Genomic DNA, 17,193 nt, shown 5'->3' with positions numbered 1-17,193 from the left:
CGATCCTCCTGCCTCAGCCTCCCAAGTAGCTGGGACTACAGGCATGGGCCACCATGCCCGGTTAATACTTTTATTTTTTTGTAGAAGTGGGGTCTCACTGTGTTGTGCAGGCAACTCCTGGGCTCAAGCAATCTCAAACTCCTGGGCTCAAGAGATCCTCCTGCCTTGGCATCTCAAGGTGCTGGGATTACAGGCATAAGCCACTGGGCCAGTCCCAAACTGACTTTAGATTGCATATTCAGGGATGGCCTCTCTGGAAGGTGACATTGGAGCAGGGATGCAGATAATGAAAGGAGCCAGCTGCCAGAAAAGCAAGATTAAGTGTTTTTCCAGGCATAGAGAATCGCATGTGCAAAGGCCCTGAGGTGGGATGAGCTTGGCCTGTGAAGGAAGACCGTAAGAAAGCCAACGTGGCCGAGCAGTGCAAAGGTGGACTTGATGAAGTTGGGAGAGCAGGCAGGCACCGGCACCGTCAGACCTTTATGGACCTTAGTCAAGAATTCAGATTTTATTCTAAGTACAACAGAAAACCAAGGGAAGGTTTGAATCAGGGGGACTTAGCAGCATACTTTTTCTTAAAGTTTTTTTTTTCTTTAATCCTGTGCAACCAGATTTTTAAAAAGTTTTATTTAACAATAACACATACAGAGGAAAAGGTATGTTTAAAAGATCACTTTGGCTGCTGCATGGGACCGAACTGGAGGAAATTAAGTGGAAGCCACATAAGCTCCCTGAGCCTCAGTTTCCACATCCGCAAAATGGCGAGAATACCCCTCCCATGCAGGGCTGTGATGAGTAAGGCGAGGAAACAGTTCCCAGGCGTCTCCCTGGCACCTGAGGAGCTGGCTGGGGCGCAAAAAGTCCGATCCTAGGCCAGGCGATGGGGCGAGGAAGACCCCCCAAGATCCAACTCAGTGAGCGCCTCCGAGCGTGGTGCCGACTGTCGCTTGCCTAGGCGGCCGCTGGGCGGCGCCACGGGCTTGGCGCGCTCTGTCAAGAAGCGGTCCCGCCCACCCACCAGTTCGCTCGGCGCTCGGCAGGTCTGGCCTGCTAGGGCTGCCGGGGGCGGGGCCGTTACGCGGGGGCGGGCCCTCGGTTGCCGCTCGGGCCGGCCGAGCTCCCAAGGCGACGGCGCGGGGCGGGGCCTCGGGGGGGCGGGGCCGCGGCGACGCGGGGTGGCCGGCGCAGATGGCGGCGGCGCAGGGCGCCTGAGCGGGCGGGGGCCATGAGCGCCGCCCGGCCCCAGTTCAGCATCGATGACGCCTTCGAGCTGTCCCTGGAGGACGCGGGCCCTGGGCCCGAGTCCAGCGGGGTCGCCCGCTTTGGGCCGCTGCACTTCGAGCGCCGGGCCCGGTTCGAGGTGGCTGACGAGGACAAGCAGTCCCGGCTGCGCTACCAGGTGAACGGCCCGGCCCACCTCACCCCCTGCCCCAGTCCGGGCGGGACCCCGGGCCGGGTCTGGGAACCCCAACTCGGGAGAATCTGCCTAGAGGACCCAGGCGGAGCGGGAGATAAGGCCCCTGATCCAGAGCCCTCCCCAGAGCCTCTCAGCTCTGATGTGGGTCCCAGTCAGCACTGGGGAGCCCAGACCCGGGAACTCATCCCTCAGCCCCAGCTGGAGAACCCACCCATCCTGGGTACTGACCCCTCGCCCCCACTGGGTTTGGGAAGGTCCTCTGTATCTGAACCAGACCTCCCCCATACGCAGGAGCTGAGTGAGCCCTCAGCCCCAGGCCAGCCAGCAGGAACCTGCACCCTCTTCTCTATTCTCATTCTCCCCCTTAGAGCTCGAGCCCCCCACTCACAAGTCCTTGACCACTTCTGACTCCCACTAAACTGGAAATCCCCATTTTCACAGAGAACCACCAACCCTAAGATCCTTTTCTTGGAGACCTGGACCAGATTCCTGTACCCTAAACCTGGGAACCCTGGGCCTGCCCTTCCCTGGCACCCCAAATCCAGATCCCCCATTCTAGGCCACTGAAACATCCTGAGAGCTCCACCCTGACTTCCGAACTTGGGAGATCCCTGGCCCTGGGACCCGTGCTGGAAGCCCTCAGCCAACTCCTGCTGGCTCTTGCTCCCCAAAGCCCCCAGTGTCCACCCACCTCCTATCTGGGTTTCGGTTTTGGTGAATCACCAAACCCGTTCTGCAGGGAGGGTGAAGGGTCAGGTGAGCAGCTGTATAGGCCTGCTTTTCTCATCTCCCCGGGGAGGGGCTTGAGGGCCTGAGCCCAGCAACCTCTCTGAGCCGTGTGTTCTGGAACAGAACTTGGAGAACGATGAGGATGGAGCCCAGGCCTCTCCAGAGACGGATGGGGGAGTCAGCACCAGGTCAGGGCCAGGTGGGGACCCACCCCTGTACCCCAAGCCCCATGCCTCTGGTTGATGTCCCCAAGGACTCCATCCAGTCCCCACCCCACTTCCCTCAGCTCTCTTATGCCCAGTCCTGTGATGATTCCTAGCCAGACCCCCACTCCCTTCGTGGGGTCCACTGTAAGGCAGGGTCACCAACCCTAGTGCCCAGCCTCATTCACTCACCCCTCCAGGCTCTATCCTGGAGGAACCCCCAGCCTGGTCTGGCCCCCCACCTTCCCACAGGTCACCTGTCCTGCAGTAACCCCTAGTGCTCATCCCCAGCTTTCCCCCACCAGTCCTATAGAAATCCCCAGCCCCGGGCGCGGTGACTCACGCCTGTAATCCTAGTACTCAAGAGGCTGAGGCGGGCAGATTGCTCGAGGTCAGGAGTTCGAAACTAGCCTGAGCAAGAGCGAGACCCCATTTCTATTATAAATAGAAATAAATTAATTGGCAACTAATATATATAGAAAAAATCAGCCAGGCATGGTTGTGCATGCCTGTAGTCCCAGCTACTGGGGAGGCTGAGGCAGGAGGATGGCTTGAGCCCAGGAGTTTGAGGTTGCTGTGAGCTAGGCTGACGCCACGGCACTCACTCTAGCCTGGGCAACAAAGTGAGACTCTGTCTCAAAAAAAAAAAAAAAAAAGAAATCCCCAGCCCCTGACTTCATCCTTACCCCCAGTCCCCTTTCAGGGCCCTCTGTCCTGCAGGGACCAGTCCTAGTCCCCGCACCACCCTGTACTTCACCATGACTCCTGTCCAGAAGGGCCCCCCTTCTGTGTCCGCTCCTCCCTCTCACTGGACAACCCGTCCCGCAGGGATCCTGGCCGAACCTCCATCCGAAGCTCCCAGTGGTCCTTTAGCACCATCAGCAGCAGCACCCAGCGCTCCTACAACGCCTGCTGCAGGTTAGCCTGGCCGTGCTCCAGCCCCAGCTTCTGAGCCACCTGCTGCCCCTGTGGCCCCTGCCCCAGCACAGGCAGCCCTGGCTCTACCCCCAAGCCCCCCACACCCCCACTTTACCTCTTTTTACCCCACCCTGGTCTCCTGCCACCCAGCTGGATCCAGCACCCTTTGATCCAGAAGAACCGCCGGGTAGTGCTGGCTTCCTTCCTGCTTCTGCTGCTGGGGCTGGGTGAGTGCTCCTGAGGGCCCCTGCCTACCCCCATGGGAGGGTCTGCCCTCCTTTTATGCCAGCTCTGCATAGAGGCTCAGCTCTGCTGAGAGGCCCAGTGTGTCCCCCTTTGACACACTGGGCCTCTCAGCATCCTGCAGAGGCAGCTAGCTGCCAGCACTCCCATTTTACAGGTAAGGAAACTGAGGCCTTGAGAGGAACAGGCCAAGAAATCACACACAGCTGAAAATGGAACCTGGTCCAGCACTCCAAAGACTTTTCCTTTGTTTAGACTTATCCTGTTTAATCCATCAGGGAACAGAAGAGTAACAATTACCATTCTTCCATGTCTACTTCAGGCCGGGTGCAGGGCAGGTTATTCCCCCACCTTACAGAGCGGGAGAGTCTAGCACCTGTGTAGGGGCTCAGGGCTATGCCTGTCCCCATGGGCAGGAATACTGCCAGCCTGGATCCACTGGGCACCTGTCACTTCCTCTTCTCTGGAGTCTGAGAGCTGACAAGGACTTCTTTTCCATCCCCATTGCTCTGATGGGGAAACTGAGACCCATAGCAGGCAGATCTCAAAACCAGATGTTTTCTCACTCCCAGGCTCCTCATTCTATGGGGCTGAGGAGGCAGGGTCCCCAGAAAGGATCCAAGATTGGGGTCTGGAAGGGCTTATAAGGAGGAACCAAGGGTGGCTGCTGCCCCAGTTCCCCCCTCCCTTCTCCAGGAAGGCCCCCAGCCAGAAAGCCTGGCTTTGGCTCTGGGTGGGGTGTTCGGGTGCAGGGGAGGGAGCTACCACTTCCCAGCACCACCGCATGCCGGGCACTGGTGCCGCTGGCCACAGGCCTTGTCTCATTTTATTCTCAACAACCCAATAAGGCAAGCATTATCACCATCCAGTTCCTGAAATAAGGACAGAGGCTCAAGCAGGTGAAGGGACTTGCTCAGGTGGCAGCTGGAAAGTAGATGAGCTGCAGTTTAAACCCACATCTGTGACACTGCCAGGCCCGGGGACCACCAGAGGTCCAGAAAGGCCCTCTGTAGGAATTAGAAAAAGATGTCCCCTGAGAGGGCAGAGCCACAGCCCTAAGCCAGGGTGCAGGGAGTGAGTTGCTCTCCCATCACACCCTTTTTCACATGCTCTGTGCAGTGCACAAAGCAGCAGCAGTCCATGGTGGCTCCTCAAGCCCCCAGGACCACCCCCCCTTTCAGAGCCCAAAGTCCACTCCCCACGTCCCTTCCTCTCTCCTCTAACTGGGTACCCAGCACTCTGGGTCTGAAAAGTGAATCCAGCCATGACCTCACCACCTTCCCTGACAACCACTGTGCTCCACCAAAGCCCACATCCTTCCCTGGGGCTTACAGGCCCACCAAGCTGCTCCTGCCTGGCCTCTGGCCTCTCTGGTCTTGCCAAATGCTAGACGCTCTCAGAAAGCCCCACGTTCCCTCCCGACTCCGGATCTGTGCCGTGCTGTTCCCTGTCTGGAACTCCTCTTTCTCTCTGCCTGGATGATGCCCATAGCACAGCCTCTAGAGTCAGGCAGCCTCGACTTCCACCTGCAGCCCTGTGGGCAAGTTACTGGCCCTCTCTGTGCCTCACTTTCATCTTCGGTGAAGTGGGGATGGCGATAATACCTGTCTCATTCGGTCAAGGTGACAAATAAGGCCGAGCACATAACACGCTAATCCCAGTGCCTGGCAGCAACCGGTAAGTGGTCAATAAATATGAACTGCTGTTGCTCCTGCTGGGCTTGGATGTCACTGCCTCCAAGAAGCCCCTCCCTGGTCCCCCAGGCTGGTCCAGGCCACTCCCCTAGGGTCCCACACCACCCTGTTCCTACTCCCACCCCCATATCCTGATCACCTGGGTTGTAGCTTTCATGTTCGGGGTCCCTCCACTAACTCAGGGCCATAAGGGCAGGGACCTCATCTGCCTTTCACCACGGATTCCCAGTACAGGCGCGCAGTAGGTTTTCCATAAATGTTTGCTGAATGACTGAAAGGCCACACTAAGGAGCAGTCAAAAATCTCTCATCTCACAGATATTTCCCAGGGCCTGCCAAGTGCCCTGCTCTGAAAACACAGAGCTCAGTGAGCTTCCTGGGGAGGGTCTCTGCCCAGGGGGCCTCCGGCTTAGGTTGACGCAGTCCCTTAGGGCTGAGCCTGGTGGGCGGTAGAAGTCCCCGCCCTCACCCCGGCTCATGCCCTTACCCCCGCGGCTCCATCTGTGCGCAGTGCTGATCGTGGTCGGCGTGGGACTGGAGGTGGCCCCCTCTCCAGGTGAGCGCCCCCTCGAACCCCCACAGGCAGCGGTCACCCCGGCCTGGTGCCTGCGGGTTCTTGGCAAGCCCATCCACCTCCCGCAGGAAAGGGTCCCTTTTTCTGCTGTGAGGCTTGGCAGGGCCGGAGGGACTCGCAGCCGTCCCCCGCCCTCCGCCCTGACCCGGCCCTCCTCCCGCGCAGGTGTCTCCAGCGCCATCTTCTTCGTGCCGGGCTTCCTGCTGCTGGTCCCGGGAGGTGCGAGCGGGCGCCGGGGCGGGGCGGGCGGGCCGCGGGCGGGGCGGGGCCTCGGCGCTGACAGGCCCCGCCCCGCAGTCTACCACGTGATCTTCATCTACTGCGCCGTCAAGGGCCACCGGGGCTTCCAGTTCTTCTACCTGCCCTACTTCGAGAAGTGAGCGGCGCCCCGCGGACCCGCGCCCGTTCCGTTCCCTCGCCCGCCGGGACCCTCGACAGCCCAGCGCCGTCGGGAGGCTGCTCGGGAAGTTTGGGGCAGGCCTGGCCCTGGGCAAGCCACCCCTCGCCCGCTCAGTGCCTTAACTTATTCTCGGGCCCTGGGACTGCTAGGTTGGTGTTACTTTGGGCTAATAAAAGAGTAATTCCGGCGGAGACAATTGCTCTGTTTCTGTCGCGTCACCCCTGGCCCGGCCCACCGGCCTGACCACGCCCCCTCCCACAAAGGCTGAGAAAAGGACTGAGCCAGAGTCTGCAGGGCTTCCAGAACCCGACGGTAGGCAGGCGTGACCGCCCTGGTGCTCTGAGTCCTGCCCAAGATCCTGGGGCACGTTTGGGCCAGAACCGGGCCTGGGACTCTTCTGCGTTGACCCTGGAGGAGGCGGGAACAGCCTGCCCCAGCCCCAGCCCTTAGGCTCCGCCTGTCCCTGTCTCTGGTGGCGCTGGCCGAGGGCACTCAGATGACGCAGACTTGGGGCCTGGAGGCTGGTACCCTAGTTCCAGCCTGGCTCTGGGGCCCTGGGCTGCCACAGCCAGCCCTGAATGTGGGCCATGCCTCCTCCACCCACAGCCCTCCTTCCCAGGCACAGAGGTTGGGAGAAGCCCAGGGGCAGAGGGTGGAGGAAGCAGGGCCTGCACCACCGAGAGCCTCAGTGTCAAAGACGCTTAGAACCACAGAATGTTAGAAACTGACCATCTCAGAATTTTGGAAAATCAGAGCATCTCAGAATCTTAGTAACCAAGAAACAGAATCTTTGAGAACCCTGAAATCTGAGATCATAATATCTACCAGTGAGTGAGCTCTTGAAAGACACCAGGCCATGTGCCTCAGGAGCACTTACCACAGGTTAGGGTTTGTAATCCTCCCTACCCAGGCCCATTTTACAGAGGACGACTGGCTCATGCAAGGACAGCAGAAGATTGTAGGCAGAGTTAAGAGCATAAGGGCCCAGGGCTCCAGGGCCCTTTCCGTGACACTGGGGGAGAGGGAGGAGACCGAAACGGACCTGGTGTGGTGCCCCAGCAGCCAGTGGAGGAGCTGCTGAACGAGCAGGCACAGGAGAGGCCGGTCGGTATACCCACGTGTTTGCAGTATGTCCCCCTCTAAAGCACAAGTCCCCCTCACCACTGTCTGCAGCAGCGAGCCCCAAAGATGCCTCCAGAGTTCTGGGACATTGCATGAACACCTAGGCCCCTGCTCTCCTTCCTCCTCCCCAGGCCCACCCAGACCTCCCACCCTCAGCCCCCAGTCAAGTCACTTTCTTTGGGAGCACCCACTGGATGCCCGAACTCCTAAACCAGTAGTTCCCATACTAGCTGTGGCAAAGGACCAGCTTTCATTTATAATCCACCAGGGACTAATACCTTTGTAAGATAATAAAAACTAGAAAAATGAAATTAAAAAGATATACCGGATACAAGCCTACAGTTTATCAGATTAATCAGACAAAATTACATTTCAATAAGTAGAACATAGGAAAAAGAAAAATGACAAAAACCATTCATTGAAAGTATGCAGGCCGGGGGCCTGGTGGCTTAGGTGGATGGCTCAACGTCAGGAGTTCAAAGCCAGCCTGAGCAAGAGCAAGACTCGTCTTTACTAAAAATAGAAAGAAATTAATTGGCCAACTAAAAATCTATAGAAAAAATTAGCCAGGTATGGTGGCACTTGACTGTAATCCCAGCTACTTGGGAGGCTGAGGCAGGAGGATCACCTGAGCCCAGGAGTTTGAGGTTGCTGTGAGCTAGACAAACACCACAGCACTCTAGCTGGGGTGACAGACTCTGTCTCAAAAAAAAAAAAAAAGTGTCCAAATAGGCAATTAACAAAGAGTCATTACTACACTTAAAACTTTTTATCATTCTACAATCTTAACAGGAAGTTATTCTAGAAGTGATGATTCCCCATAAGTCTATATCAGGAATCAGCAAGATATAGTCCACAGAATGGTTTTTTAAATTTTATTTATTTATTTACTCCCTTAAAACAGCATGAATACAGGATGGTTTTTATGTTTTGTAATGTCTGAGAAAAGTTAAAGAATAATAAGATTTCATGACATAAAATTATATAAAATTCAAATCTCAATGTCAATAAAGTTTTATTAATTAAATTTCCAACACAGCCACACTCATTTGTTTATATATTGACTTTGACACTTGAAAGGCAGAGTTGAGTGAACAGCTACAACAGAGACCATGTGGCCCTCAAAGCCTAAATTAATTGCCATCTAGCCCTTTACAGAAAAAGTTTGCCGACATTTAGTCTATGTAAGCGCTTTGACAGAACACTGTGAATATCGATGTTTAAAGTTTTAATGTGACCAATGAACTTGATTTTTTGCTTGTTCATTTATCTAACCCGGGTTGGATTGGCAGCCACGCTTCTCAGGGAATAATGAAGATTTAAATTCTAAATATATATAATTTCTTTTTAGTTTGAAGACATTAATAGGAGCATACAGATTAGGAACATTAGATTTCCTTAGTGAATTGTGACTCAATGTATCCTTAATGCTTTTGGCTGGTAGCCCATGTTTGTCTGATTTGTCTGATTTGAGCCCATTTTGTCTGTGCTTGTAGTTATACTTTCTTTTTAGTTAATTTCTTCCTTGTAAGTCTTTTCTCCAAGCCATCACTTTCAGCCTTCTGTTTGTCAGTATGTTTTGAGTATTTCTCCTATATCCTGCACTCAGCTGTGGGGAAGAGCCTGATATCTGCCCTTCTGTATCTGCTCTGTGCCCTCATACGAGAAGAGCCCTCGTTTTTAGCCGGGCATTTGACCACCAAATGAAGACTGCATTTGCCAGCACCCTTTGCCAGTAAGTGTGCCATGTGATAAGGTCTGCCTAATAAGATATAAGTGCTACATACTTGTTACCCCTTTCTTCTTTGTTCCTACCTCCCTCCTGACATCGGGAAAACAAGCAAATGTGGGCACACCGTAGGGATGGCAGACCAGCCAGCCAGAAGCAGCCTGGGTCCTCGATGACTCTGTACAGCTGGATTCCACCTACAGACTTTTCTTGGGGGGGAAATAAATTTCTCTCCAGGTTAAGGCATTGTTATTTTTGTTCTTTGTTACGGGGAACCCAATCTAATATTGATATTTTCTTTTGTGACTGGGATGCTCTGACTTTTAACCAACAAATTTAGTCTGCTTATATTTATTGTAATTGTTGATTTTTTTTTAAAGGATTGTTTTTACCTTCTGTTTTGATGTTTTCTGTATACCTTGTTTTTCTTTGCTTTTCTTTTTTATTTCTCAGCTTTCTACTGGATTAATCAAGAATTTTTCATTTTTCCCTTTTCTTCCTCTATTGATGTGACTTTGAATGGTATGTTCTATTTCTATTATATTAATAGTTACCGGTAAGTGGTTAACAAGAGCTAAAGCTTATCAATGAATCTATCCTCCTCCAGAACAACAACAAAAAGTATTTCAGCATGCCTAAAGAATCCTTCCCATCTTCTGGTTTTATTATTCTAGTCTCTTCTTGATTTTTTTATAACTTTTTTTTTTGAGACAGTCTCACTCAGTTGCCTGAGCTAGAGTGCTGTGGCATCAGCCTACCTCACAGCAACCTCAGATTCCTAGGCTCAAGCAATCCTCCTGCCTCAGCCTCCCAAGTAGCTGGGACTGCTAATCTTTTATATATATATACATATATATATATATATTTTTTTTTTGAGACAGAGTCTCGCTTTGTTGCTCAGCGACAGAGCGTGAGTGAGTGAGTGCCGTGGCATCAGCCTAGCTCACAGCAACCTCAATCTCCTGGGCTCAAGCAATCCTCCTGCCTCAGCCTCCCGAGTAGCTGGGACTACAGGCATGCGCCACCATGCCCAGCTAATTTTTTCTCTATATATTAGTTGACCAATTAATTTCTTTCTATTTATAGTAGAGACGGGGTCTCGCTCTTGCTCAGGCTGGTTTCGAACTCCTGAGCTCAAACGATCCGCCCACCTTGGCCTCCCAGAGAGCTAGGATTACAGGCATGAGCCACCGGGCCCGGCCTCACCTTCATCCTTGAATGATGATTGAACTAGATCTGGGTTTCCTGGCTGACAATTATTTTTTCTCTGCATATTGAACAATTTATCCATTGTTTTCTGGCATCTATTGTTGCCAATGAAAAATGTTTGGTGAGCAATCTGACTTCTCTCTTGAGATTTTAGTTTTGTATCCTGCAGCTTCACTGGGATGTATCTAGATATACATTGATTTTTATTTATTTTATCCAGGCTTCAGTTTGCTCCTTCAATCTGGGCACTTACTGCTTCTGGAAGTCTTTGTGGAAATTTTTCAGCCACCATCTCTTTAATTATAGCCTCATGCCCAATCTCTATGTTTCTGCCTTCCGAGGCTCTCAATGACTTTAACCACCCTTCAGCACTTTCCATCTTTTTGTGTCTCAGTGCTACATTATAGGGGAATCTCTCAGATACAGCTTCCAGTTCATTAATCTTTTAAATTTGTGTTTGATCTGTTGTTTTAACTCATCCATTTACTTTTTCATTCTAATGGCTAGACTTTATTTCTAGAAGTGCTGTTTGGGTTATTTTTAAAATCTTCCCGTTCTATTTTCATACTATGATATTACTCTCTCTTCCTTCTTTTATTGCTTTTTTTCTTTTTTTGCATCTATTTTGGGGTCTCTTTTAGTTCTATTATTTACGATTTGAGACGCCAAATCTCCTGTTTTTGCATCCCTCTAGCCTCCTCGTGGTGGTTTGTTTCCTCGTTTAACCTGTAATTTTTAGCATGAGTTCACCTCTGGGAGCAGCAGGGTTTTTTGTTTGTGTTTTTAGAAGTTTCATGTGTCCACGAGGGTTGAAAGAGTGCCCCTTCTCAGCAGCTTTTTTTTTTTTTTTTAGCTTGTCACACCCCGGAGATAGACCGCACTCCCACTTGCGATATATATAGGCAGGTTCTCCAGGGGAACTGAAGGCCCCGAGAGGGGCTGGTCAGGGAGGATATATTTTAATCCCTGTTTCAAGAACAGGATAGCCCTTTGAGACCGGGGATGTTCCCAGGAGGTTCATTTCTTGCTCTCCAGACTCACACGGGTCTTCTGGCACGTGTGGGTGTCAGAGGCCAGGTGCCCAAGCCTCTGTCCGAGTCTGAAACCACAGGGTCAGCTCCCTCCTACAACCCCAGCTTTGATTTCTCTTTGGTCCCTGGGGTCATTGCTTTCTTTCAAATTAACTTTAAAAAAAAAATCATTCTATACACCTAAGAGGTGGGAGGGGTCTGGCCACCCTCTCAATTCCCTATGTTACTGGGGATCCCTTTAACACTGCCCAGCTTTGAAGCTGCCAGCGCCAGGAAACTCCCTACCTCCGAGGGTCTGGAGAGACCTAATCTTGCTCCCGTGGGGCATGGCGGGCAGTGGCGAGCGGGTGTTCTCCTGGCAGCTCGAGGAGGGGAGGTGAGGATGCAGGTGGGCGGGTGGCATACAAGCAGACTCTCAGGCCAGGTGTAGCCAGGTGTTACCAGGTGTTAGAAGTCTGGAGGCTGCTGGGTCTCTTCCATCCTGGAACCTCTTGGGGGAGGGTGTGCACCCTCGCTCCTGCTGGGGTCCAGGGCCCCAGGGGCAACGGGTCCCCCCTCCTGCAGCCTCAGCGGGTGGACAGCATCATCACGAACTCTGCGGGAGAGGAGGGCAGGGCTTGTGCGGGTGCATGCGGGGGGCAGGGCGGGGAATCCCAGGAGCTGCTGGGCTCAGCCTGGGCACCGGAGGGACAGGAGTGTTGTCGGGAGGGAGACTCACCGTCAAAGTCTACAGTGCCGTCCCCGTTGAGGTCCACTTCCCGGAGCATCTCATCCAGCTCAGGACCCGCCAACGGCTCCCCCAGCAGAGCCGGTGCTGCCTGCCGCAGCTCCGCCACTGTGATTCGTCCATCCCTGTCCCTGTCAAACTAGGGTCCGGCCAGGGGTCAACCCCTCCCACCCAAAGTGGCCTCACCCTGCACCCGGCTCCACGCTTGCCACTGCCCAAATGCTCCCCTGCCCACGTCGTCACCCATCCAAACCTTCCCCATCCCCCCTGCCAAGAGAACATGCCTCCTGCTCCAGGAAGTCTCCCCAGGTGGGTCCCCCAGCTGGCAGCCAGCTGACCCCTCTCTGACCCATCCCCCGCCCCAGTCCGGCCACCTGCGGGCTCTGGGCCTTCACAAGGCTGAGGCCCCCAGTCTCTCCGGCCTGAGCAGCTGGCAAGGACGCCATCCAGCCGGCCACCCACCGCCCACCGCGACCGTGCTCCACACCTCTCGGAAGGCGATGCGCAGCTCTCGCACCCCGAGCATGTGCGCCGTCTCCTCCCTCAGCTTCGGGCTTATCAGTTCCACGAACTCCTCGAAGTCCACACGGCCACCCACTGTGGACCCAGGCAGATTGTCACGATGGTGAGGGCTATGGCCCAAGAAGGGATGTCATGAGGACCGGGGGCACCCACCCCAGGATCTGCACCCAGGAAGGAACACGTGTGGCCATGCCTGCAGGGGTAGGAGGCTGGAAGCCTGTTTTCCGGGCCACTGGGGGGCCAGGGCTGCTTCTGCTCTTAGTGAAGAACCCCAGTGTGGGAGAAAGAGACCAGGCTTTGGAGCCAGGCGTCCCAGCTTCAGATCCTGGCTCTGCCCGTGGTGTGCATGGTGTCGGGTGACTAACTAAGCCTCCCTCATCCTTGGATGGGGACAAGAGAACCTGCTCCATTGGGGTGCTGTCGGAGTTCATGGCTATAAAGCGCTGGGGCCCAGTAGGTGGCAATAAATGCCTTCCACAGCACACCCATGTAGTCAGTGCCTCGGTGCTAAGATGCCATCAGTCGCATAAAGCAGTGGTCCCCAACCTTTTTGGCACCAGGGACCAGTTTCATGGAAGACAACTGGGACGGTGGGGCTGGTCCACGGCTCACCTCCTGCTGTGCCCACTTCCTAATTTTTCCATGGACGGGAGTGGGAGGGTGGGGGGGACAGTGAAGCTCTGTGGCCTGATCCCTAACAGGCCAGGGGTCGGGGACCACAGGTACAAAGCACCAAGGGTCAAACAGCTCCAGGGGAAGAAAAGAAGCTTGGCACCGACTGACTATTTACATCGATTGTAAGCCACGCCCCCACTTGGGGAATTACAAGGAAAAAGATGCAGGTGTCCTGGAACGAAGGGAACATAGTATTTTCCTGAGGACGAACCAGTGAATGACAAGCACACAGTGGCTGCCCATCAGACACTCAGTCACAAAGAGTGGCCAGGGTCCTCTCACGCCAGGGTGACCTGGATTCAGGCAGCTGCCACCAGGGCAGGGGAGGGACAGGGTCACAGAGGGAGAGAGAGACAGGAGCACCAGGTGGCCATGCCAGCAGAGAGCACTTCGTCCAGGGAGGCGGGAAGGGCCCATGTGGAAGCAGCGAAGGCAGACAGTGGCCGGGCGGATACCCCGAGGCCGGGTAGGGCCCCTCCTGGGTCCCCAGGCCGCCCTGCTTGCCTGCCTCACCACACCAAGAGGCAGAGCTTGGAGCTGGTGCCCTGCATCTGATGGGGCCGATGTGGTCCTGGAAACTGTCACCCTCCCTCACTCCCACCAACACCCCCGATGGACCACCCACAGGCCACCTCCCGCCAACCCCTGCTAGTCCCCCTGCACCCGGAGGCTCAGCAAAGACCCGGCAGGCGGCGCCGTCACTGACTGCGCATCTTGACGTGCTGGGAGACCTCCAGCAGCTCCATCTCGGTGGGCATGTAGCCCAGGGTCCGCATGCAGTCGCCCAGGTCCCGGTAGCCGATGTAGCCGTCCCGGTCAGTGTCGAACTCCTCGAAGGCAGCCTGAAGCTCTGCAGGGGAGGGAGGTCAGGCCCAGGCAGCCAGGCTCAAGGAAACCTCCTGTCCCCCCCAGCAGCAAGAGCCACTCACCATCCAGCTCCTCGGGGGCCAGCTCACGGTCCTGCAGGAGGTAGTCCAGCATGTCCCCAGGGCCAGCCAAGGTCTGCCATCCTTCCTCCTCCAGCCCCCGCCCACGCTGGCCACGGCAGGCTAGCCCCGCCAGGGCAGGCGAGGCATCTGGAGTCCCGTGGGCCCCCGGAGGAGAGAGCCCACTTGGCGCTCCGGGGCCTCGAGCTCCCACGGAGCCCTGGTGCAAGTGCCTGCTCTGCTCACTGCCCAGGCCCCCCTTCCCCACCCGCCCTTCCCCAGACTGCGGCCACCCTGCCCCACAGCCTCCCGGGTCTCGGGCAGGAGAGGCAAGAGGCCTGGTACTAAGGGGCAGGGTAGCGTGAGTCTCCACCCCCACCCCCGCACCCCAGCCCTGCCCAGGCCCCACCTGACCTTCCCGAAGATTCGGTCAAGCAGGGGCCCGTATGTCCTGTGAGCAGCATCGCGCTGGGGGTCAGGACGGTGCCGGTGGGACTGGCGACGAGGGGCTGGCCCAGGGGCTTCGGCGGGGGGCCCTGCCTGCCCCTCTCCCGTCTTGGAGGGGTTCTTGCTGCTGCCCCCAGCCTTGGGGCCCTGGACAGGGGTCTGCTCCGCAGAGCTGCCGGTGCCCTTCCGGGACCCTCGGAGCCCCCTCTCCCTCTTGCTCCTCCTCTTGGTCAAGGGGGGCTCCTCGGGACCACTCCTGGGAGCCACAGCCCCTGCAGGGGGCTCCTGGGGGCCGGTGGCCGGGTCTGGTCCACGCTGCCCCCTTGCCTGCTCTGTGGCCATGTGGGAGGGACAGCAGGGCTCAGAGATGCCGCACCCCAAGCACCCTCAGCTCTCGGGCCCCACAAAGCTGCTTATGCACCCCCACTCTTAACGCTGATGGCCTGGGATCGGGCTCGGAGGGGGATTAGGGTAAGTGAGGTAGGCAGCCTGGGCCCTAATCCCAGCCCTCTGCCCTGGGTATCCTGGGCAGAGCCAGATGGGTCAAGAGAACTGTCCTCAGTCAGCAGCAAGGGGCACCAGGACGCGGTGGCTGCCATGAGCTTCAGACTGAGCTCTGCCACATACTGGCTTGGGAGAGCCAGCAGAGTCACCCCTCCAAGTCCGTTCCCTTGTGCATAAAATGGGGAGAAGACTGCCGAGGTGGGAGGACCTGCCGGCGGTGTGCCATGGGCAGAGGACCAGCCAAGCAGAGCGGGGGCCAGGGAGGGCATTTCAGGCAGGAGGAAGCATGTGGGCAAAGGCTGGGAAGGGGGAAGGACGAGTCACCTACTGGGGCCCCCCGTGGGGTGACATCCTGGCCAGAGCAAGTGAAATTGAGGAAGAGAGGCCAGATCACAGAGGCCTCCAATGCCAGACTGAGGGCAGGGGGTGATGTCAGAGGAGGTGGCCCCTGGGGATCCTTGAGCCTGTGCTGGGCTGGAGGGGCCCAGGGCGAGGAGGGGGTTCAGGCATCTGGCCCTGACAGGGCTGGGGGGTCTGCCTGATCACTTGGCCCTGCTGGGCCGGGGTTAGGGTTTCCCGGCGAGCAGCCCCATGAATGATTGATGTCCTCTCAGCTTGGGTTTCCTGCCCGCCGCCTTAGTGCCGCCGGGCGCCATGCAGCAGGCCCCAGCGAGGGGCCGTGTGGACAGCTGGACCGCCAGGCAGGCAGGCCCGCCCCGCTCCTCCTGCCACCGCCACCGGCCTGGCCTCACAGGTAAGTGGGGCCTCGCTGGTGGGGCCTGGGGTGGGGGTGCCCAGGGCTCTGATCCAATGGGGACTAAGCTTGCAGAGCAGGGTCAGCCTGAGGCAGGGCCCTGGGCTGGGGGAGGCCACCAGGCTAAAGCCAAGTGGCCGTCAGGGGCATGTCGTCCCTCCCCCAGCTGCACCACCAGGCCTTTCTCCATCCTCAGCGGGAAACTCCTTCCCTCCACCAGCTGGGGAAGGGAGGTGCGGAGGGTGGGCCTCTTGGGGCCCCAGGGTTGGGTGCTCCCCAGCCCACCTCACCCCTTCACACTGCAGAGCCCCTGTCCCCTTCTCTATTGAGCAGCTCCGGGAGACAAATGGAGGCCACTTCCCGCCTGAGCTATGGGATGCATGTGGTGGGGGCTCCTACCACCTGCCTCTCTGTTCACCCGCAGGTGCCCACGAGCCTGTGGGACCCAGAGCCCTTCCATCTTGGAATTGTTTTTTGAGACAGAGTCTCACTCTGTTGCCCGGGCTAGAGTGAGTGCCGTGGCGTCAGCCTCGCTCACAGCAACCTCAAACTCCTGGGCTCAAGCGATCCTCCTGCCTCAGCCTCCCGAGTAGCTGGGACTACAGGCATGCGCCACCATGCCCGGCTAATTTCTCCTATATATTTTTATTTGTCCAGATAATTTCTTTCTTTTTTTTTTTTTTTTTTTTTTTTTTTAGTAGAGACAGGGTCCCGCTTTTGCTCAGGCTGGTCTCGAACTCTTGAGCTCAAACGATCTGCCCTCCTGGGCCTCCCAGAGTGCTAGGATTACAGGCGTGAGCCACCGCGCCCGGCCCCCATCTTGGAATTTTAAACACTTGAACCACAGGATATGAGGCATAAAGGGGTCTTGAGATGAGCTGACCAAGTAGTTTTCAAACTGTATGCCCTGGAGCCTTAGGGCATCGCTCTTGCTCCTCTCGTCCGAGCACTGCTCTAGTCCGCACAGGAGCCCCTGTCATACTTCATTTAAAGACAAGGTTCAATAGCTTTAATAGGAAGTTTGAGAGTCTCTGGTTTGGTCCAGTTGGACACACTGGGACTCCATACTGTCAGAAAGAGTAAGTCTGGGCTTGAGTCCTGGGCTCCCCCTCGTTACCTGTGACCTTGGGCAAGTGACTGATTCTCTGAACCTTCCTCTCCTCATCTATGAAATGGGTTGCGTGAGGACAGCAGGTCGTCTGTTCAAAGTCCCTGCTGTAGACCAAGTACCCAAAACGTGAGGATGATGGCCCGGGAGAGGGACAGTGACCCGTGACTTGCCTGGAGATGCACAACTCTCTCTCTCATTTTTTCTTTTTTTTAGAGACAGGGTCTCACTCTGTCCCCCAGGCTAGAGTGCAGTGGTGTCA

The 17,193-nt window shown here is 56.0% G+C and overlaps 2 protein-coding genes across 5 annotated transcripts; one reads left to right on the top strand and one right to left on the bottom strand.

Moving 5' to 3' along the window:
- The first annotated feature begins 1,130 nt into the window (after positions 1 to 1,130).
- On the top strand, positions 1,131 to 6,373 carry TMEM134 (transmembrane protein 134). 4 transcript variants are annotated; one of them, XM_012757716.3, is made up of 7 exons: positions 1,133 to 1,399; positions 2,270 to 2,334; positions 3,178 to 3,267; positions 3,418 to 3,494; positions 5,715 to 5,759; positions 5,943 to 5,996; positions 6,075 to 6,373. In XM_012757716.3, exons 1-7 carry the CDS (start codon positions 1,226 to 1,228, stop codon positions 6,155 to 6,157), a joined length of 588 nt encoding a protein of 195 aa, XP_012613170.1. In that variant the 5' UTR covers positions 1,133 to 1,225; the 3' UTR covers positions 6,158 to 6,373. The 4 variants fall into 4 exon arrangements, with proteins under 4 accessions (XP_075857792.1, XP_012613171.1, XP_012613170.1 ...); XM_076001677.1 differs by lacking the exon at positions 3,418 to 3,494 and having other exon boundaries at positions 1,131 to 1,399; positions 2,270 to 2,345; XM_012757717.3 differs by lacking the exon at positions 5,715 to 5,759 and having other exon boundaries at positions 1,132 to 1,399.
- A 4,473-nt stretch (positions 6,374 to 10,846) lies between these two features.
- CABP4 (calcium binding protein 4) lies at positions 10,847 to 15,005 on the bottom strand. Its single transcript, XM_012757735.3, has 6 exons — positions 14,533 to 15,005; positions 14,122 to 14,152; positions 13,899 to 14,042; positions 12,483 to 12,592; positions 11,987 to 12,134; positions 10,847 to 11,863 (listed from the first exon to the last, which is right to left on the bottom strand). Exons 1-6 carry the CDS (start codon positions 14,905 to 14,907, stop codon positions 11,835 to 11,837), a joined length of 837 nt encoding a protein of 278 aa, XP_012613189.1. The 5' UTR covers positions 14,908 to 15,005; the 3' UTR covers positions 10,847 to 11,834.
- Positions 15,006 to 17,193: the final 2,188 nt, after the last annotated feature.

Source organism: Microcebus murinus, chromosome 4 (assembly GCF_040939455.1).
Source record: "Microcebus murinus isolate Inina chromosome 4, M.murinus_Inina_mat1.0, whole genome shotgun sequence".
Taxonomy (NCBI): Eukaryota; Metazoa; Chordata; class Mammalia; order Primates; family Cheirogaleidae; genus Microcebus; species Microcebus murinus.
The sequence above is the reverse complement of the archived record's forward strand: the minus strand, read 5'-3'. Positions and strand labels throughout refer to the sequence as shown.